Below are 22,515 nucleotides of genomic sequence, written 5' to 3' on the forward strand. Positions count from 1 at the left end.
TTATGAGAGGGATTGATGTTGTGTGTGTGTTATGGCTCTGATAGTGTATATTTTGTGCTCTAACTGTGTGTGTATTGTAGGTTCAAGATGGAGGGAGACACTAAGGGTTGGTTGGAGATTGATCCTGCTACTGGAGAGATAAAGATAAAGAATAAAGCTGTGCTGGACAGAGAGACGGTGGAGTCCTTCCACTTTACTGTTGTCGCCTTCGAGAAAGGTGACGAACACACATATGTATATTTCGGATACTTTTTTGACCCACACACTGCCAGTTTGAGTCCAGGTTAGAGAATATCCATAATGAATAATATCTCTCCACACCCAGCCAATCCAGAGCTGTCCTCAGAGCGCGAGGTGTCTGTGAGGCTGCTGGATGTGAATGACAATGTCCCCAAGCTGACAGAGAACCAGGCCTTCATCTGTGTGAAGAAGCCTCAGCCTATAGTCCTGACGGCCCTGGACGCGGACGCAGACCCCTTCGGAGCACCTTTCACATTCAGCCTGGCACAGGGCAAGAAGTCCCCCAACTGGGACCTAAGCGCTGTGGACGGTACACATTTGTTAGACAAGACTACATCTCCTAGAGATCCTGTCTATTAATGTGCTCCCGTGTTGATGTGGGATTGTGTCTCTTCCCTTGGTTTCCTGTAGGTACGTCTGCTAAACTGACCCTGAAGAAATCTCCCAGTGAGGACAAAACCTTCCTAATCCCCATCAACATCAAAGACAACGCTGGCATGGGCATCACACAGAAGTTTGAGGGTGAGTGGTTACAGCCAGCTGTGTGTGATAGCACCCATCACACACAAGATCATGTAGCTGTGAGTGGGTGTCTTTTACCAATGTGTATTTGTCTCTGATGTGTGTGTTCTCCCTACAGTGCGAGTGTGTAACTGCACAGAGTTGGGATACTGTTTCACCGAGCCGGGCGTTCATGTAGGGGTGTTAGGAATGCCCACCACCATCGGAATCCTGGCTGGAACTGTCGGATTCATCGGTGAGTAACAGGTGCTGTTGTTCACTGGTGTTGTTGCTATGCACTGCACTTTAAGGGAAGAGGGCGGAGTGGTACAATAGAGGAACGAAGACCTAACTGTAGCATAAAACGTTGTATTGTTGTTGATAGTTTTTCTTGTTCTTTTTGACTAATCTCTCATGGACAGACTAATCTCTCATGGACAGACTAATCTCTCATGGACAGACTAATCTCTCATGGACAGACTAATCTCTCATGGACAGACTAATCTCTCATGGACAGACTAATCTCTCATGGACAGACTAATCTCTCATGGACAGACTAATCTCTCATGGACAGACTAATCTCTCATGGACAGACTAATCTCTCAGACTAATCTCTCATGGACAGACTAATCTCTCATGGACAGACTAATCTCTCATGGACAGACTAATCTCTCATGGACAGACTAATCTCTCATGGACAGACTAATCTCTCATGGACAGACTAATCTCTCATGGACAGACTAATCTCTCATGGACAGACTAATCTCTCATGGACAGACTAATCTCTCATGGACAGACTAATCTCTCATGGACAGACTAATCTCTCATGGACAGACTAATCTCTCATGGACAGACTAATCTCTCATGGACAGACTAATCTCTCATGGACAGACTAATCTCTCATGGACAGACTAATCTCTCATGGACAGACTAATCTCTCATGGACAGACTAATCTCTCATGGACAGACTAATCTCTCATGGACAGACTAATCTCTCATGGACAGACTGGACAGACTAATCTCTCATGGACAGACTAATCTCTCATGGACAGACTAATCTCTCATGGACAGACTAATCTCTCATGGACAGACTAATCTCTCATGGACAGACTAATCTCTCATGGACAGACTAATCTCTCATGAACAGACTAATCTCTCATTGACAGACTAATCGAGTATCTAACGCAATTATGAAGGATTTTAGATCTGGGTTTCCGATAATATGTTTTGACTGTTATTGACGGGTGATGTCACTTCCTCCCTAGCCCTGGTCCTGATCATCGCTTTCCATCGTATAAAGAAGGACAACCAGAAGAAAGCCTTGCTGGGAGAAACGGACGCCATTCTCTAGAAACATATGAGATTGCATGTGTTTGTTTAATTGTTATATTTCTGAAGAACAGATCTACTTTGATTGGTTGTATGCATGTTATAAATACTACCTGGTTTCGTCATAATCACGCGCTCATGCAGCTCAATAACTTATTATAGTGAATTTTGTCTATATTTAGAATTTAGACTGTCCATTCTCAGCTAGTGTGTCATGACTGGCTGTGCACTGTGTGTGACGGTTCAAACACTCCATTTCAAGCTGCTTGCTGTAATTGTGTAGACTGTTGCTCAGAGACTTTAGTTCACCGTTTGCCTCTGACTGTTGTTTGTGGTTGATACTGTCTTTATACTGATACTCCATGATGTTTTTTTGATGAGGCCTGATATTAGTGAAGATGCTAGCTAGCTGAGGGTTAAATTAGGACGGTTCCACCACTTTAGAATGGGAGAAAGACTGCCTACAGTAAAGAGTAGAAATGACCATGGAAAAACAACCCACGTTGGAGACAGTTCCAACACCTAAACATCCCTCAGTTTAACCCTTAGTGTTAACTGTTTGACAAGCCCAGTGTAATTGAGTGCCTGGTGAATGTCTGAGTGTGTACCAAGTTTATTATAGTTTTGTGATTTTCTAATCAATTTTATTTCTATTCGTTTTTCAATTAAAAAAATTAATTCAGTTTAGTTTCCATTCGGTTTTAGACTTGATTTACTAGTTTTTATTCTGTTTCAGTACGATAAAAAACATATTTTGTTTTTATATTATTCAGTTGTAGTTTCAGTTTCAGTTTTGGTTTCAGTTTTAGTTGTATTTTCAGTTGTAGTTTCAGTTTCAGTTGTATTTTTTGTGTGAAGGGACAGAAAGTAGCCTTAAGTGTCCTTATGCTAGGGGCCATGTATGTGTGGTAGGACTATAGCAGGGTACTCCAGTACTATTTGAGATGCTCCGCTCACACACATTTCCTAGGTGGTAAAAGTCCTGATGGATATTTTCATTCATCGGCGTAGTAACAAACCCCCACATCACAATCCATTCCCACCAAACTGTTCAAACCCATCACACCCTTCTTGTTGGTAGAGAGAATCATTTGTCGTTTTAAAGCTCATTGTCGGCTATTCTACATATATCCACGTCTTATACGTGTTCACATGATACCGGGAGTCGAATCCTCAGCGAATTACAAAATTAAAACAATAGCTATCTCCCCGTCTTTATTCTGAAATTCTTTGTGGGTGCTGTACAGATGAACTTTGAGGTTGTGGGATGCAGGGTGGTAGTGGGATGCTGCCAGCCAGCATACCACCCTGCATCCCACTGCTGCCAGCCAGCAGCATACCACCCTGCATCCCACTGCTGCCAGCCAGCATACCACCCTGCATCCCACTGCTGCGTACCACCCTGCATACCACTGCTGCGTTCCACACCCTGCATACTACCCTGCACCATGATCCCCAGGGCAGTGAAGGGGACATTGCCCTGTGTAGAGTGCTGTCTTTTGGATGGGATATTATGGGATGTTAATAAACAGATGTCCGTGTTATCATAAGAGTAAGGGTGTTAACCCTGATGTCATCATCAACCTGGTCCCATTCCCATCATGACCACCTAATCACCCCCCCCCTCCTCTACAATGTAAAGCCATTGGAGTACCTCAGTTGGTAGAAAAGTGATATATAAAGCCAATAAAGGATTATTAGCTTCTGACACTACAATACATTTGCTTTTGTCCTCTCCAGCAATGTACTCCAAATAATCCCATACAGGGCTTTGTGTTTTGCAACCAACCACTGCTGGTGTTGTGTTTGCTGCTGCCATTGTTCTCGCTCATGCTTCCTGCTCGCCCTCAGATTTATTCCGTTAGCTGGCGATGCAGCGATGCAGCGATGCACCAGCTAGGCCTGTTTGAAACATCGCCATCTACTGGCAGCATTTACCCTCCAGATTCAGAAGTTCGAAAACCCCATTAGAGAAAAAAGCTTCAAAACCACATTAGATTTTTATACAAAGTTTAGAAGGAGAAAAACAACAACTGAACACAATTCATGATGGTTTTAATTATATTTTAGTTTGTTTTGCAGTCAAAGATAATAGTTCCAGTATAGTTTTCGTTTTTCAATTTACTCAATTGTTTTTCCAATTTTTGTTTTTATTTAATTTTCATTTCAGTTTTCGTTTACTATTATAACCTTGGTGTGTGCAACACAGTAATGGAGAGAGGAGTGGGGGAAATGTCTGTCTGAATAAAGGCTATCTGGACCTACTGCTTTTGAGTAAAATGGTGTGCTTTGGTCTGAGACAGGAATGTAATATTATGTGCCTGTGTGTTTGCTTTGGGCTGAGAGAGGAATGTAATATTATGTGCATGTGTGTGTGCTTTGGGCTGAGAGAGGAATGTAATATTATGTGCATGTGTGTGTGCTTTGGGCTGAGAGAGGAATGTAATATTATGTGCATGTGTGTTTGCTTTGGGCTGAGAGAGGAATATAATATTATGTGCATGTGTGTGTGCTTTGGGCTGAGACAGGAATGTAATATTATGTGCATGTGTGTGTGCTTTGGGCTGAGAGAGGAATGTAATATTATGTGCATGTGTGTATGCTTTGGGCTGAGAGAGGAATGTAATATTATGTGCATGTGTGTTTGCTTTGGGCTGAGAGAGGAATGTAATATTATGTGCATGTGTGTTTGCTTTGGGCTGAGAGAGGAATGTAATATTATGTGCATGTGTGTGTGCTTTGGGCTATTTGTTCTCCTGTTTCATTTGTTCCCAGGGGGGAAGGGGGAGGCACCTAGGGAGTGCTTAGGCAAGAGGCCCGCATACATATACCAGTAGTATATTCATTGTCTAGGCACAATAGGTAAGACCTGGGCGGACCACCCCCTGTATTTTGGTTAGGGCACCAGGTGGTGCTAAATTAGGTAAGTATTGGTTAGGCAGGTAAGATAGGAGGGGGGGCTTTGAGATTTACTTTCTTTGCTTTGGTTCCGTCCAGCCCCTTTTCCCCATATTACCGTGTGAAGGAATAAAGTCCTTGTAAACGGTACCACATTCTGCCTGTTGTCATCCTTACTCACGTCTACAGTCCAGACTCCTTCACCTCACGGAGAGTTTAGTTGTAGCAGGGTGTTGCGTTCCCTCTTCATAGAGACGTGCGTAACAGGGAGTGATGAGGTAACTGTAATAACCATTAAAACTTCTCTACTCTGGTCATAACTGCAGAGAAGTCCGCCATGTTGATTGTACAGCAGCTTTTTATACCTCTGTGAAAAGCCTTCTGATGAGGAACACTCATTATAGGTGCTATTTAAGTGCTATAACACCTGAGAATTAATACATTAGTTTATGTAGGTCTTTCTCCTTCTGCCTGTTTTTGTGTCTACCTGCCATTCTGTCCTCAATGCTACTGAGCTGAATGATGATGACTCGTCTCAGGGAGAGAGAGGGGGATAGGGAAAAATTGAAGAGTTGTCTTAATGGTACTGGAAGAATGAAAGCGAATTATCTCTCTGCAAATTATTTCACAGCTATTCTTTCAAAATAATATTTATTTATTGTAAAGATGCATACTGATGTAATCAGTTAATGGTAGCACCTGTCAATGATTTTAGAGGTTGAAATAATTCTGATTGAAATGGTTTCTTTGTCCAGATCCTTCTACACTTGTAAGATATCCAGACACAATGTGTGTCTGACTACCTCCGGAGGTGGGCAGGATGATCTGATCACAATGTGTGTCTGACTACCTCCGGAGGTGGGCAGGATGATCTGATCACAATGTGTGTCTGACTACCTCCGGAGGTGGGCAGGATGATCTGATCACAATGTGTGTCTGACTACCTCCGGAGGTGGGCAGGATGATCTGATCACAATGTGTGTCTGACTACCTCCGGAGGTGGGCAGGATGATCTGATCACAATGTGTGTCTGACTACCTCCGGAGGTGGGCAGGATGATCTGATCACAATGTGTGTCTGACTACCTCCGGAGGTGGGCAGGATGATCTGATCACAATGTGTGTCTGACTACCTCCAGAGGTGGGCAGGATGATCTGATCACAATGTGTGTCTGACTACCTCCAGAGGTGGGCAGGATGATCTGATCACAATGTGTGTCTGACTACCTCCGGAGGTGGGCAGGATGATCTGATCACAATGTGTGTCTGACTACCTCCGGAGGTGGGCAGGATGATCTGATCACAATGTGTGTCTGACTACCTCCGGAGGTGGGCAGGATGATCTGATCACAATGTGTGTCTGACTACCTCCGGAGGTGGGCAGGATGATCTGATCACAATGTGTGTCTGACTACCTCCGGAGGTGGGCAGGATGATCTGATCACAATCAGATCACAATGTGTGTCTGACTACCTCTGGAGGTGGGCAGGATGATCTGATCACAATGTGTGTCTGACTACCTCCGGAGGTGGGCAGGATGATCTGATCACAATCAGATCACAATGTGTGTCTGACTACCTCCGGAGGTGGGCAGGATGATCTGATCACAATCAGATCACAATATGCCTTTTGACTGTCTAAAAATGTGGGCACAATCAGAATGTGGACAAGATCAGGACAAAAAACGCAAGTTAGAACCATGCAGGTATAAACGGGCCTAGTGTGTGTGTGGAGACAGAGTGGAGTTTAGGTTTCAGAGCTCATAAAATGCATCAGGCAACTTTTGTTGTTTACCCCTGGGTCCACTCTGCTCTCGTACCCTGATAACGCATTCCACAACAACAGACCCTAACACACCCACCAGAGAGACGCGAGACAGAAGAGATGAAGTGATAGGATGTCGTTACTGTTACAAAACACAAATGTATACAGGTCAGTGTGTGTGTGTTTGTGTCATTACAGCTTCTCATGACCATCAACTGACCTCTGATCTCTCCGCCCATGCAACACATATCACCAGAACGGTCCTTACAGGGGTGTCCTTTAACTGTGTGGTGTGTGTGCATGTGTGTGTGTGCATGTGTGTGATTTTGTATGCCAGTTTGTGTGTGTTACAAATTCCTATTCAACTTAAAAAATCTAATGTAACACCATCAACACGCTGTTCAGCAAGACACAAAATACTGTTTTGTGAGGAAATGAAGGTCTTTTAACATTGACAATAGAGTCTACATGTTTGTTTTGTATATGTTTCACAAGAGTTTAGTTTTTCAGAACAAAAACACAACACGTAGCTAACAGGGTCCAGACCTGCAAGATGCCCTCATGTAACTGTGACACGGCCAGAGGAATTCCTGTAAAGACATTACGAACACAAGTGACAAGCAGTGTGTGTGTGTGCAGAGGGGTGAGCCAGGGGACAAGGATGTGACATAACAGGAAGAGCCTCCTCCACCCCGTCACCATCGCTGTTCCACAGGGAGACAGCAGGATAATGCAGGTCTCATGAGAGAAAGGCTCACGCACACGGAAACAAGATGATGTTTACTATTAGTTACGCACGAAGAGGTGTCAGAGCGTGGAGTCTGGGCTGTGTAGACACAAACCTTAAGGTAAACTCTGATCTGTGATCAGTAAATAACCTCCATGTTGTGCGTTAGTGAGTGGTGGAGCGAGCAGCCATCATACTGCTCAGGGTGGATGCGTTCTGTCTCCTAGAGATGAACGTACTTTGGTGTGCAAATCAATCCCAGAACAACAGCAAAAGACCTTGTGAAGATGCTGGAGGAAACAGGTACAAAAGTATCTCTATCCACAGTAAAACGAGTCCTATGTCGACATAACCTGAAAAGCGGCTCAACAAGGAAGAAGCCACTGCTCCAAAACCACCAAGCCAGACTACAGTTTGCAACTGCACATGGGGACAAAGATCGTACTTTTTGGAGAAATGTCCTCTGGTCTGATGAAACAGAAATAGAACTGTTTGGCCATAATGACCATCGTTATGTTTGGAGGAGAGAGGGGCAGGCTTGCAAGCCGAAGAACACCATCCCAACCGTGAAGAACGAGGGTGGCAGCATCATGTTGTGGGGGTGCTTTGCTGCAGGAGGGACTGGTGCACTTCACAAAATAGATGGCATCATGAGGGAGGAAAATGATGTGGACATATTGAAGCAACATCTCAAGACATCTGTTAGGAAGTTTAAGCTTGGTCGCAAATGGGTCTTTCAAATGGACAATGACCCCAAGCATACTTCCAAAGTTGTGGCAAATTGGTTTAAGGACAACAAAGTCAAGGTATTGGAGTGGCCATCACAAAGCCCTGACCTCAAACCCATAGACAAATTGTGGGCAGAACTGAGAAAGGATGTGTGAGCAAGAAGGCCTACAAACCTGACTCGGTTACACCAGCTCTGTCAGGAGGAATGGGCCACAAATTCATCCAACTTATTGTGGGAAGCTTGTGGAAGGCTACCTGAAACATTTGAACCAAGTTAAACAAAAAAGGCAATGCTACCAAATACTAATTGAGTGTATGTAAACTTCTGACCCACTGGGAATGTGATGAAAGAAATAAAAGCTGAAATAAATAATTCTCTCTACTATTATTCTGACATTTCACATTCTTAAAATAAAGTGGTGATTCTAACTGACCTAAGACAGGAATTGTGAAAAACTGAGTTTAAATGCATTTGGCTAAGGTATATGTAAACTTCTGACTTCAACTGTATGTACATATATAGGGGTAACGTGACTACGCAACAGGATGTATAATAGACAGTAGCAGCAGCGTATGTGGTGAGTGTGAAAGTCTCTGTGTGTGTGAGTGGCGTCAGTATGCATGTGTGCGCGTGTTATATATGTGTGTATGGCTGTGTGGTTAGAGTCCAGTGTGTGTGCATAGTGTCAGTACAGGAGAGTTAGTGCAAAAAAGTGTGTGTGTGTTGGGTTGTCAGTGTAAATATGTGTGGGTAGAGTCCAGTGTGTGTGTGTTGGGTTGTCAGTGTAAATATGTGTGGGTAGAGTCCAGTGTGTGTGTGTTGGGTTGTCAGTGTAAATATGTGTGGGTAGAGTCCAGTGTGTGTGTGTTGGGTTGTCAGTGTAAATATGTGTGGGTAGAGTCCAGTGTGTGTGTGTTGGGTTGTCAGTGTAAATATGTGTGGGTAGAGTCCAGTGTGTGTGTGTTGGGTTGTCAGTGTAAATATGTGTGGGTAGAGTCCAGTGTGTGTGTGTTGGGTTGTCAGTGTAAATATGTGTGGGTAGAGTCCAGTGTGTGTGTGTTGGGTTGTCAGTGTAAATATGTGTGGGTAGAGTCCAGTGTGTGTGTGTTGGGTTGTCAGTGTAAATATGTGTGGGTAGAGTCCAGTTGTGTGTGTTGGGTTGTCAGTGTAAATATGTGTGGGTACCACTTGGCAGTTATGTACATATTGTTGTTCTATTCCTTTTGCTTATTTTCTGAATAACTGTAAGATGTAAATATTGTGTCGTTCCTGGAAGCTGTTGCCGTAGTGATAACCAAAAGATACCTGTGTTGATACCCTGTTACGTGAGTCACTGGCTTGCTGGGGCTTGGGCCGTTGGGGGAGATGTAAACCTGGGGGGTTGATTCACTGTTGGGTCGGCCTGTCTGGGTTCCCCCCTTGTTGTACCGTGTCGGAGATCTTTGTGGGCTATACTCAGTTGTCTCAGGATGGTAAGTTGGTGGTTGAAGATTTCCCTCTAGTGGTGTGGGGGCTGTGCTTTGGCAAAGTGGGTGGGGTTATATCCTTCCTGTTTGGCCCTGTCCGGGGTGTCCTCGGATGGGGCCACAGTGTCTCCTGACCCCTCCTGTCTCAGCCTCCAGTATTTATGCTGCAGTAGTTTATGTGTCGGGGGCTAGGGTCAGTTTGTTTATCTGGAGTACTTCTCCTGTCCTATTCGGTGTCCTGTGTAAATCTAAGTGTGCCAATTCTCTCCTTCTGGAGGACCTGAGCCCTAGAACCATGCCCCAGGACTACCTGACATGATGACTCCTTGCTGTCCCCAGTCCACCTGGCCATGCTGCTGCTCCAGTTTCAACTGGCCTGGGCCCTAGGACCATGTCCCAGGACTACCTGACATGAGGACTCCTTGCTGTCCCCAGTCCACCTGGCCATGCTCCTGCTCCAGTTTCAACTGTTCTGCCTTACTATTATTCAACCATGCTGGTCATTTATGAACATTTGAACATCTTGGCCATGTTCTGTTATAATCTCCACCCGGCACAGCCAGAAGAGGACTGGCCACCCCACATATGCTGGAGGACCTGAGCCCTAGACCGTGCCCCAGGACTACCTGACATGATGGCTCCTTGTGTCCCCAGTCCACCTGACTGTGCTGCTGCTCAGTTTCAACTGTTCTGCCTTATTATTATTTGACCATGCTGGTCATCTATGAACATTTGAACATCTTGGTCATGTTCTGTTATAATCTCTACCCGGGCCAGTCAGTGTAAATAGCCCGGTTCCTCTCTAGTTTCTTCCTAGGTTTTGGCCTTTCTAGGGAGTTTTTCCTAGAGTGCCACCTGCATTGTTTGCTGTTTGGGGTTTTAGGCTGGGTTTCTGTACAGCACTTTGAGATATCAGCTGATGTGCGAAGGGCTATATAAATAAATTTGATTTGATTTGATTTGTGTGTGTTGGGTTGTCAGTGTAAATATGTGTGGGTAGAGTCCAGTGTGTGTGTGTTGGGTTGTCAGTGTAAATATGTGTGGGTAGAGTCCAGTGTGTGTGTGTTGGGTTGTCAGTGTAAATATGTGTGGGTAGAGTCCAGTGTGTGTGTGTTGGGTTGTCAGTGTAAATATGTGTGGGTAGAGTCCAGTGTGTGTGTGTTGGGTTGTCAGTGTAAATATGTGTGGGTAGAGTCCAGTGTGTGTGTGTTGGGTTGTCAGTGTAAATATGTGTGGGTAGAGTCCAGTGTGTGTGTGTTGGGTTGTCAGTGTAAATATGTGTGGGTAGAGTCCAGTGTGTGTGTGTTGGGTTGTCAGTGTAAATATGTGTGGGTAGAGTCCAGTGTGTGTGTGTTGGGTTGTCAGTGTAAATATGTGTGGGTAGAGTCCAGTGTGTGTGTTGGGTTGTCAGTGTAAATATGTGTGGGTAGAGTCCAGTGTGTGTGTGTTGGGTTGTCAGTGTAAATATGTGTGGGAGTCAGAGCAGTGTGTGTGTGTTGGGTTGTCAGTGTAAATATGTGTGGGTAGAGTCCAGTGTGTGTGTGTTGGGTTGTCAGTGTAAATATGTGTGGGTAGAGTCCAGTGTGTGTGTGTTGGGTTGTCAGTGTAAATATGTGTGGGTAGAGTCCAGTGTGTGTGTGTTGGGTTGTCAGTGTAAAATATGTGTGGGTAGAGTCCAGTGTGTGTGTGTTGGGTTGTCAGTGTAAATATGTGTGGGTAGAGTCCAGTGTGTGTGTGTTGGGTTGTCAGTGTAAATATGTGTGGGTAGAGTCCAGTGTGTGTGTGTTGGGTTGTCAGTGTAAATATGTGTGGGTAGAGTCCAGTGTGTGTGTGTTGGGTTGCCAGTGTAAATATGTGTGGGTAGAGTCCAGTGTGTGTGTGTTGGGTTGTCAGTGTAAATATGTGTGGGTAGAGTCCAGTGTGTGTGTGTTGGGTTGTCAGTGTAAATATGTGTGGGTAGAGTCCAGTGTGTGTGTGTTGGGTTGTCAGTGTAAATATGTGTGGGTAGAGTCCAGAGTGTGTGTGTTGGGTTGTCAGTGTAAATATGTGTGGGTAGAGTCCAGTGTGTGTGTGTTGGGTTGTCAGTGTAAATATGTGTGGGTAGAGTCCAGAGTGTGTGCATAGAGTCAGTGCAAGAGAGTTAGTGCAAAAAAGGGTCAATGCAGGTAGTCCGTGTGTCCGTTTTACTAACTATTTAGCAGTCTTTTTTTAGCAGTCTTATGGCTTGGTAGTAGAAGCTTTTCAGAGTCCTGTTGGTTCCAGACTTGGGGTACTGGTACTTCTTGCTGTGGGGTAGCAGAGAGAACAGTCCATGGCTTTTGGGCCTTCCTCTGACACCGTCTGGTATAGAGGTCCTGGATGGCAGGGAGCTCGGCCCCAATGATGTACTGGACCGTACACACTATCCTCTGTAGCGCCTTGCGGTCGGGTGCCTTGCAGTTGCCATACCAAGCGGTGATGCAGCCAGTCAAGATGCTGTCAATGATGGAGCTGTGAGGATCTGAGGGCCCGTAACAAATCTTTTCAGCCTGCTGAGGGGGTAGAGGTGATGTAGTGCCCTCTTCATAACTTTGTGTGTGTGTGTGGGCCATGATCATTCTTAAGTGATGTGGACACTGAGGAACTTGAAGCTCTGGACCAGCTCCAATACAGCCACGATGATGTGGATGGGTTGAGCTCGGCCTTCTGTTTCCTGTAGTCCACGATCAGCTCCTTTGTCTTGCTGACATTGAGGGAGAGGTTGTTGTCCTGGCACCACACGGTCAGGTCTCTGACCTCCTCCCTATAGGCTGCCTCATCATCCTCTGTGATCAGTCCTACCACCAATGCCTTGTCAGCAAACTTGATGATGGTGTTGGAGTCGTGCATGGACACGCAGTCGTGAGTGAACAGGGAGTACAGGCGCCCCATGTTGAGGGTCAGCGTGGCGGATATGTTTTTACCGCCTAGGGGCGGCCTGTCAGTAAGTCCAGGATCCAGTTTCAGAGGGAGGTGTTCAGTCCCAGGGTCTTGAGCTTGGTGATGTGCTTGCAGGGGACTATGTTGTTGAATGCTGAGGTGCAGTCAATGAACAGTATTCTTACATAGGTATTACTTTTTTCCAGGTGGGTGAGGGTATTTTGGAGTGCAATAGAATTGCAATGAGGCAATTGCTTCATCTGTGGATCTGTTGGGGCGGTATGGAAACTGCAGTGGGTCCAGGTTGACCAGGCTTTCAAAGCATTTCATGGCTATAGATGTGAGTACTGCGGGGTGATAGTCATTTAGGCTTTGGAGACTATGGTGGTCTGCTTGAAACAAGTTGGTACAGACCGGGTCGGGGTAGGTTGAAAAGTCTTAAATCACCTCGGCTACAGAGTGTGAAATAACACAGTTGTCCAGAACAGCTGGTGAACTCATGCATGGTTCAGTGTTCCTTGCCTCGAAGCGAGCATAAAAAGGCATTTAGCATGTCTGGTAGACTTGCGACGCTGGGCAACACCTGGCTTGGTTTCCCTTTATAATCCTTGATAGTTTGCAAGCCTTGCCACATCCGTGGTGTGTCAGAGCCGGCGTAGCAGGATTCAATATTGGTCCTGTATTGATGCTTTGTCTGTTTGATGGCTCGTCTGAGTTCGTAGTGGAATGTCTCCTTGAAAGCGGCATCTCTAGCCTTAACACATAACAACAACACAATCCAATAACACCAGCCTTAACACATAACAACACCAGCCTTAACACATAACAACACATTCCAATAACACCAGCCTTAACACATAACACAGTCCAATAACACCAGCCTTAACAAATAACACAGTCCAATAACATCAGCCTTAACACATAACACAGTCCAATAACACCAGCATAAAGACAATAGCCCATAAAGTACCCTCCTTCCAAACACAACCTTACTTGACTTCAGAAATACACACATTATGCCAGTAAGACATGCTGAGAATTATAAACACAATACCCACTGACACACACGATGCAGGTATGCACACACACAAACTAAACACACAAATTCCCACTATCAAAACAAGTCTATACACCCAAACGCATAGATTGGTAACTAAGGACAGAAAAACCTAGGAGAATAACAATCCTGCCTCGAGGTCACTGAATCAAATAAATTAAACACGTGTGCGTGCGGACGTCTCAGTCATATTTCTGTGTAAGGGATCTTCCAATAAGGTTCTCTAACTACTAGCGCCATCTAGTGACTGACAATGGACATGTTTGAGTTACTACACAGCAGAATGAGAGCAGAGTGTGAACATAATATGAACCAGACTGGTTACATTACATGGACCTTGCTATCAAAGTAGCCAAAAAAAGCACCACTGATTACTGATCCAACTACAGAAACTAGAAGATAACTCCGTTTCAGGCAGACAGGGACACAGATTACACCTACTCCAGAGCTACAAAGCAATAGGGGGTTGTTGTTGGGGAGAGTGCGGAGCGAGAGGGTGAGCTGTACTGCCTTGGTCACTGTTGCCGCGTGTGACTAGGAGAATCTGTCAGAGAAATTACCATGACCTGAACACGCACGAATACACACCAGTGTAACTTGACACCTCGCTGGCTGACCTCTGGAATGGACCCAGTCTGCCTTGACCTTCTGAGAGCACCGCGGGCACACAGTCCGGTCTGACCACATTCCAGGGGTGTGGCAGGAGAGAGTTAAAGACAGAGGCACTGTAGAACAGCACAACCAGGCAGCAATACGTACAGACAGGCAGAACAAAATCAAACATGTGGAGTAGCCATTGTTTTATTAAGTTTCCAAATACAAAAAAACTTTAGTCTCAAGCCCAAACAGGTCACTGGTCACTGGACACAAACAGGACACTGTACAAACATACCTGTCACATCTCATATAATTGTGGATAAATAACTGTGACATATTAAAAGTTGCATAAATAACCTTCAAGTATTCAGCCAGCGTCCAGACAGAGCCACCTTCAGCTTTACATTCTCTCCTCTCCTAAATATACACCACCACGAGATATACAACCTCATATGATGCACACCCTTCATCTGACCTATACAAGCCTAGAACCACACCATGGTTAGTGTCCTGCCAACAGTGACTAAGTCTGTCTCTGTTTTAGTCACTCCTGGAGGTTTGGCATGAACATGACAGGAGATGTTTACAGTTCAATTCCTAATTCCATGGTTACCTCAGACAGAGATCTGACACCAGGCTAGCAATGATTCACTGTTAAAAACTAAAAAAAAAAAAACATGTTTGATAGAATACCCACCATGTAAGCATGATGACGTTAGTATACCATATCCCTCCGTATAAGAGTATAATTGTCAAAAAACACGAGAGGTTCAACCACTATGTTTCTTTGAAACATGTATACTCTGCAACCCTAAAACAATAAACGTCTGATCACACACCCCTCTCTCTCTCCTCTACAGAATACCACCACTCCTTCAGTCTGCTGTAGAATCTCTCAGACACACTCAGCACATAACAAACCTGATTCCTGTGGGTGAGTAGTTGTGATAGAGGTGTTAGTGTTGGATCTAAAGCCTGCACACTACGTAGCTCTACTGGTTCCTATCTTAATAATAATAATAATATATGCCATTTTGCAGACGCTTTTATCCAAAGCGACTTACAGTCTATCTTAGTGACGCCGTCTGTCTCAGAGCAATAACATCTGCTTTATAGACACAGGCAGTTATTCCTCTCGAAGGTTGACAAAATACTCAATGTTTGAAATCAGATTAAAAACATTTTAAATAAACATTATTCAAAATATAAGATAACAAGAAGTGTGCCTGGGAGCTCTTGGCTGTCCGTCTGTAACAAGTATAAAGGACACTGATCCATCCAATGACAGAACACAGACAGACAGAGCCCTACTATGTAACAGCAGAGCCATGCGGTAGAGCCAGGATGGAGGCCAGTTGCAGCTCTAGAGCAAGACAGATGCTGCAACTGCACAGCACAGAATCTGTGATATGAAAGAGGGAGGGATGTTTGTAGAGGAGTAGACACAAAGGCTGCCACCGTATCATTACCTCAATGCTCAGACAACATAGTTATAAAGCAGCAAACTCTTTAGGCACAAATTAAAGTTTCCTATGGGCAGAGACTGTGACAGAGCAGAGAAGCAGAATGCTGTAGAGAGGTTGATCAAATATCCTTTAAAAAGCTTCATACACACATCAGGCCACAACACTCAGAAAAGAGCCAACTTGTGATCAGTTTCAGCAAGCATTTCAACAATCCACATGACCAGGACTGTGTGCTCACATGTGCACATACTGTACACACACCTCTTCAATAACAATCCTAAAATAAGGAGTCCGAAGGTAGGCAGTCCTCCCTCTGCAGGGTTAGTCCATTAACAGTATGTTTTGTGTGCGTTTGGTAAAATAAAGGTTGGAGCTTAACCATGTGTCTCTAGCAAGACCCAGTCCTCACTGGACCTGTTTTTCCTCCTAGAAAGTAAACTTCCTGTTCATGTCCACATTCCCCTCTGATAGGCTGAGCTGGCTCAGGACTCCCCCACTTGGCGCTGGTGTCCAACCACGTGGGGATTGAACTGTGTGATGATGATGGTGATGTCATCGCGGTACATGCGGGCCAGTTCCTCAGGCAGAGACAGCATCTTGGACAGCGTCTCGTGGTCCACTGCTCCAAACTCATTGTTGCCCACAGCGTGGCGAATCAGGTGGGTGGCAGCGTTCTGGTCTTGGAACGCTAAGGAGGCACGGGCCTTCCTCTCAGCCAGCAGCCCCTGCATCTGTCCCAGGGTGACATGGTAACCCCCCACGGTGAGGGGCTGGCGCTGGTGGACCCCCGTTAGATACTCCCCTACAATCCGGACCACCTCCTGTCGATGGAGCGTCTCCCACAGCCCGTCTGTACCCAGCACCTGCGGGAGGAGGGACAAAGACCTGTAGTTAACAAGAGGAAACTTCGAACTACATAACTTCAGATATAGGTATGTTTTAATGGAGCACAATGCACGTTTCTGTTCAAGAAAAGACAACAAAGCCTTATAAATCAATCAATGAATGAAATCATGAATTGGTCAATCAGTCAATTGACCAATCCTTTGTCTCTCACCAGGAAGCGGTCCTGAGGTCGGAGGCGGTGGTGTGTGATCTCAGGCTCGGCCGTGAGGTAGGGAGGGGTGTGGTAATTGGGGGGGATGAACTTGGTGTGTTCGTTGTCATGGAGCTGGTCTGGTCCTGACTCCAACACACCTCGCTGCAAGTCAATGCTCCACTTGAACTTCACATCTCCAAACGCACGGAACGGCATCAGCAGGCCCAACAACCGGTCCTGGCAGAGGGAGAGAAAGAGATAGAGGATATATGTTGGTTTTTACTTTATGTTTAACTGACCTGCTGTGCCACTGTTCTCTCTGTATGTGTAACGGTACTGACCTGCTGTGCCACTGTCCTCTCTGTATGTGTAACGGTACTGACCTGCTGTGCCACTGTTCTCTCTGTATGTGTAACGGTACTGACCTGCTGTGCCACTGTTCTCTCTGTATGTGTAACGGTACTGACCTGCTGTGCCACTGTTCTCTCTGGATGTGTAACGGTACTGACCTGCTGTGCCACTGTTCTCTCTGTATGTGTAACGGTACTGACCTGCTGTGCCACTGTTCTCTCTGTATGTGTAACGGTACTGACCTGCTGTGCCACCGTTCTCTCTGTATGTGTAACGGTACTGACCTGCTGTGCCACCGTTCTCTCTGTATGTGTAACGGTACTGACCTGCTGTGCCACTGTTCTCTCTGTATGTGTAACGGTACTGACCTGCTGTGCCACTGTTCTCTCTGTATGTGTAACGGTACTGACCTGCTGTGCCACTGTTCTCTCTGTATGTGTAACGGTACTAACGGTACTGACCTGCTGTGCCACTGTTCTCTCTGTATGTGTAACGGTACTGACCTGCTGTGCCACTGTTCTCTCTGGATGTGTAACGGTACTGACCTGCTGTGCCACTGTTCTCTCTGGATGTGTAACGGTACTGACCTGCTGTGCCACTGTTCTCTCTGTATGTGTAACGGTACTGACCTGCTGTGCCACTGTTCTCTCTGTATGTGTAACGGTACTGACCTGCTGTGCCACCGTTCTCTCTGTATGTGTAACGGTACTGACCTGCTGTGCCACCGTTCTCTCTGGATGTGTAACGGTACTGACCTGCTGTGCCACTGTTCTCTCTGGATGTGTAACGGTACTAACGGTACTGACCTGCTGTGCCACCGTTCTCTCTGTATGTGTAACGGTACTGACCTGCTGTGCCACTGTTCTCTCTGTATGTGTAACGGTACTGACCTGCTGTGCCACTGTTCTCTCTGTATGTGTAACGGTACTGACCTGCTGTGCCACTGTTCTCTCTGTATGTGTAACGGTACTAACGGTACTGACCTGCTGTGCCACTGTTCTCTCTGTATGTGTAACGGTACTGACCTGCTGTGCCACTGTTCTCTCTGGATGTGTAACGGTACTGACCTGCTGTGCCACTGTTCTCTCTGGATGTGTAACGGTACTGACCTGCTGTGCCACTGTTCTCTCTGTATGTGTAACGGTACTGAACTGCTGTGCCACTGTCCTCTCTGTATGTGTAACGGTACTGACCTGCTGTGCCACTGTTCTCTCTGGATGTGTAACGGTACTGACCTGTCGTACGACAGTCTTCTTCTCAGAGGGGGGATGCTCCCCCTGGATGCGGGCCACCTCGTTCTCATTCTGGGCGTTGTGGTCGTTGGAGAGCGTGTGAGCGCTGAATGAGCCGTCCTCCTCCTGGACCCCCAGCACCGCACGGCCGTCGCCCGTGTTTGCTACATACCTACACAACCACAGTCAGAGGATTCAGACACTCAGTCAGAGCAGGCAGATGGAGACCTGGCAGTACTTATGGGAGCCAACAGAGAGAGATCTGTGGCTGTGGACTAGAGTACGTACAGGTCGGATCCATCGATGTGAGCTACGCAGGCAGTCGCTCCAGAGAAGGCCACTCTCAGAACCCAGTAGTGGAGGAAGGAATTGGTGTCTCCCACCTGGACAACACAACATAATGATCAGCACTATACATTTCTACCCAGGGCTGGATACTATGGTAACACAGAGACATCGATGGACAGAGGATAGAACTCAAGGGGATAGAACACAGTCTCTCACCTGAGCCTCCAGAGACAGGTCACTGTCCAGTCTCTTAAAGGCACTCAGCAACGCCTCTCTGGGCCCTAGGCTCTCCCCTGGACTGGGAACACAATCACATACAATCAACTCCAACACTGAATAATGACCCATGTTTAATAACATTACTGATGCATCCTTATTACCCCATGCCTGTTGAGGTCTATGACTTGCTCTGTGTGTGTGTGTGTGTGTGTGTGTGTGTGTGTGTGTGTGTGTGTGTGTGTGTGTGTGTGTGTGTGTGTGTGTGTGTGTGTGTGTGTGTGTGTGTGTGTGTGTGTGTGTGTGTGTGTGTGTGTGTGTGTGTGTGTGTGTGTGTACCTGCTGAGGTCTATGAGTTCCTGTGTGTGTGTACCTGCTGAGGTCTATGAGTTCCTGTGTGTGTGTACCTGCTGAGGTCTATGAGTTCCTGCCAGTAGGTTCTGAGGCTGTTGAAGTACATAGTCTGTGCCTCCCTGGTGAAGTAGTCGTTGGGGTGTTTGTGCCACTGCAGGATGGGGCTGAGGGGTCTGCCTGCCTCTACTGCAGCCTCCAGCTCACACAGGGTCTCATGGGGCATCAAGGACATGGCTACGTAGTAGAACAACCTCTCACTCAGCGCCTGAAAAATAGACAGGTAGATGTTTTACTGCACATTAAAACTAACTCGCAGATTATACACAATGAAAGCAGAAACTTTACCTGTGCACAGGCACAGCCCGCATGGCCGTCGAACACTCCCAGCAGCATCCCCCGCGTCTGCAGACAGGTGGCAGCGCTGCGCCGGTCCTCGATGGGTGCGTTGGCAGGCAGCTGGTTACTGTCGAACCCCATCACTGACGACACATTCTTACCATCAAACTCTGGAACCTAGAACCAAAGCACACAATCATATTCTTATAGGCTCAGCGCAATCGTGAAGCTGTACTCGTTGTGTGTAAATGTGTGCATCGACCGCCCCTACCTTGAAGGTGTACTCGTTGTGTGTAAATGTGTGTATCGTCCGCCCCTACCTTGAAGGTGTACTCGTTGTGTGTAAATGTGTGTATCAACCGGCCCTACCTTGAAGCTGTACTCATTGTGTGTAAATGTGTGTATCGTCCGCCCCTACCTTGAAGCTGTACTCGTTGTGTGTAAATGTGTGTATCGTCCGCCCCTAACTTGAAGCTGTACTCATTGTGTGTAAATGTGTGTATCGACCACCCCTACCTTGAAGGTGTACTCGTTGTGTGTAAATGTGTGTATCGTCCGCCCCTACCTTGAAGGTGTACTCGTTGTGTGTAAATGTGTGCATCGTCCGCCCCTACCTTGAAGCTGTACTCGTTGGCCTTGAGGATTGAGTTGACCTGTGGGGGGGTGAGATTGTAGCTGTGGAGGTCAGGGCTCCTCCTATAGCCACGCACGGGCATGGCTGTCGGCCATATGGGGTGGGGCTGCGACGAGGTGGGCCGGTGGGAGGTGGGGCAGCAGGGGAGCTGGCGTTGGCATGGGAACAGGGAGAAACCCCAGAGCTTCGCTCGAGGGAAGCCTCGGAACAGCTGTGATGTCACGGGCATGGTGGCTCGCTCTGGGCACACACTCTCAGAGCACCGCCACACACACACACTCCTTCACCTACGGTAGACACCAGGAACTGTGAGCTATGGGCAAAAATGCAGCTTGTGTCATCTGTATAATTCAGTCACAACCACAGCTGACTATGGCATTTTGATTGTGTGCACACCTCTCCTTCAGTCAGTGTACATAAATTACTGACACGTAGTAACAGAGCTCTCGACAAAGGTACCATTACAGACCAATACAAACAAAAGTGACATGCAAATAACATAATGGATCAAGACAAGCAGTTCTACCTTCCAACTGTATTTATTTGGATTGTGTGGTGAATAAGGGAGCTGGAACCAGTGACTTTGCTACAAGGAAACCTCCTGTGCAATAAAGGTCTGAGCCTCTTGGCAGAGGCTTTATTATGCTTTGAGGCAGGTTGCACTCCAACAATGGAACACTACATTCCAGTACTAGCGGACTAGTGTGACAGACTGGCACTAGGTTTCCAAGCTGTGCTGCACCATAAAAGAGCCTTGCACCTCTACAGCAGTGGTTCTCAAACCTCTCCCCAGACTTTTCACAATTTAGATCTAGCTCTAAACTCACCCGATTCACCTACACAAAGGCTTGATGATTAGTTGAAAAGTTGAATCAGGTGTGCTAGTTCTGGAGTAGATCAAATATATGGAATGGCTTGAGGTCCCAAGGACAGGTTTGAGACCCAGTGTGCTACAGGGGTCGGCCACGGCTAGTCATCTTCCATTCCTTTTTGTTCCATGAAAGAACCTTGCCCCTCTACAGGGGTCAGCCACCGCTAGTTGCCTGACAGACTATATATAGTCCTGTGAAGCGGGTCTGACATTTGCTCACTCCTGAAACCCCAATCTTGTCCTACTGAACTAGATTCTCTCTAACGGCATAGGCTATCCCTCTCTGCCCTTTCCGCCTCCTCCATTAGGACCCCAGGGAGAGGAACTACTGTTATTGTAACAGCTAATGGAGATCCTAATAAAACATGAACAAATACAATAATTACACTATAATTAAAGGGGCAATCAGCAGTTGCTAAATTAATGACATGGACCCATCGATTCTTGAAGAATAAAATGTAGAAAAGCCTCGATCTTAGTTCAACTGCCACACTCCATCAGAACCCAAAATAAAAGCTTGTTAACCTTCAATGTTTGTAAACAACGTAAAAGTAAACAAACATTATAAAGCCTCAAAACATGGTTAAAACTATTGTTTTGATATAATGGATGGTCAGTCCTTGCATCCATAGCTCTGTCTATGAATTTGAGAGTAGATACATTTCTCCAGCCCTATCCCTCAGCTTTTTACCTAAACAGTGGCCGGGATTTCGCTTTCTGATTGACGCTTTAATCTAGCTATTTGTAGCGAAGGGGCAATGCGTGCAGCTGCTCTGGTCGGTCGAAAGAGACCCAGGCACGGATGAACTACACGGAACCACCGGTACTAGTTGAAATACCGCTCAAACCTCCAGTCTATGACCAGTGACCACGGCCTATCCCTGGCTAGGCCTGACTGCTACAGATTTGTCATATTGATTACAGTACAGTTCAGAGTCAGTTTTCTTTGTACTTAAATTACATCGAGATAAATATCTACATAGTTCCCAATAGCGAATAATCCCAAATACAAGCATAATTAAAGCCAGCACATTGTTACGTATTAATTTGATGGGCCGAAAAAGTCTACTCTACTGCTGGGTAGTAACGTTGGCTAGCGATGATCTAGCTATGCGTCACCGGAAACCAGTTTAAAACACCACTCCTCCTTCAGTCCTTGTACATTACGGTCACGGTAACAAAGCTCACAACATATAACAGAAGTTAGTTATCAATGCATTAACACATACTGCACAAAAGTAACATGCCAAACACATTTATCTTGCCACCGACCGTATTCTCAGAGTTTACTATTTCGTTTTGCTACGCTACCCACCCTCCTGCATCTCTCTCCAGTTTACAACATACTAAACGCTGATTGGCTCACCTCTCTGACAGATCTGACTGGCTTGTTAACTCTTTGCATGCTGCTGGGGGTGTGTGACAGACTTTCAAGCACCAAAATGTCTAGATCTCTATTCATCATGAACTATTTGCAAAATGCCACCCAGTGTAGTAAAGGAACAGGTGAACGGAACCTGCT

The 22,515-nt window shown here is 46.1% G+C and overlaps 2 protein-coding genes across 9 annotated transcripts in view; one reads left to right on the plus strand and one right to left on the minus strand.

The window, feature by feature from the left end:
• The window catches only part of LOC124017038 (cadherin-17-like), a 37,225-nt gene extending 32,890 nt beyond the window's left edge, over nt 1-4,335 (plus strand). Inside the window, exons 15-19 of the mRNA XM_046332389.1 lie at nt 81-217; nt 326-550; nt 652-762; nt 881-997; nt 2,007-4,335. Of these exons, the coding sequence (XP_046188345.1) occupies nt 81-217; nt 326-550; nt 652-762; nt 881-997; nt 2,007-2,092 (676 nt within the window). The 3' untranslated portion in view covers nt 2,093-4,335. The remainder of the gene's footprint in view (nt 1-80; nt 218-325; nt 551-651; nt 763-880; nt 998-2,006) is intronic.
• Nucleotides 4,336-14,394: 10,059 nt separating this feature from the next.
• Nucleotides 14,395-22,361, minus strand: LOC124017033 (pyruvate dehydrogenase [acetyl-transferring]-phosphatase 1, mitochondrial-like). 8 transcript variants are annotated; one of them, XM_046332378.1, is made up of 9 exons: nt 22,266-22,361; nt 20,103-20,409; nt 19,498-19,665; nt 19,206-19,417; nt 18,799-18,880; nt 18,583-18,677; nt 18,298-18,466; nt 16,730-16,948; nt 14,395-16,535 (listed from the first exon to the last, which is right to left on the minus strand). In XM_046332378.1, the coding sequence occupies exons 2-9, from the start codon at nt 20,349-20,351 to the stop codon at nt 16,155-16,157; spliced, it is 1,575 nt and encodes a 524-aa protein (XP_046188334.1). In that variant the 5' UTR covers nt 20,352-20,409; nt 22,266-22,361; the 3' UTR covers nt 14,395-16,154. The 8 variants fall into 8 exon arrangements, with proteins under 8 accessions (XP_046188334.1, XP_046188337.1, XP_046188336.1 ...); XM_046332381.1 differs by having other exon boundaries at nt 20,950-22,338; XM_046332380.1 differs by having other exon boundaries at nt 20,103-20,435; nt 20,950-22,338.
• Between the last annotated feature and the right edge of the window lie 154 nt (nt 22,362-22,515).

The sequence above is a fragment of the Oncorhynchus gorbuscha genome, unplaced genomic scaffold (genome assembly GCF_021184085.1).
Source record: "Oncorhynchus gorbuscha isolate QuinsamMale2020 ecotype Even-year unplaced genomic scaffold, OgorEven_v1.0 Un_scaffold_141:::fragment_3, whole genome shotgun sequence".
Lineage (NCBI taxonomy): Eukaryota > Metazoa > Chordata > Actinopteri > Salmoniformes > Salmonidae > Oncorhynchus > Oncorhynchus gorbuscha.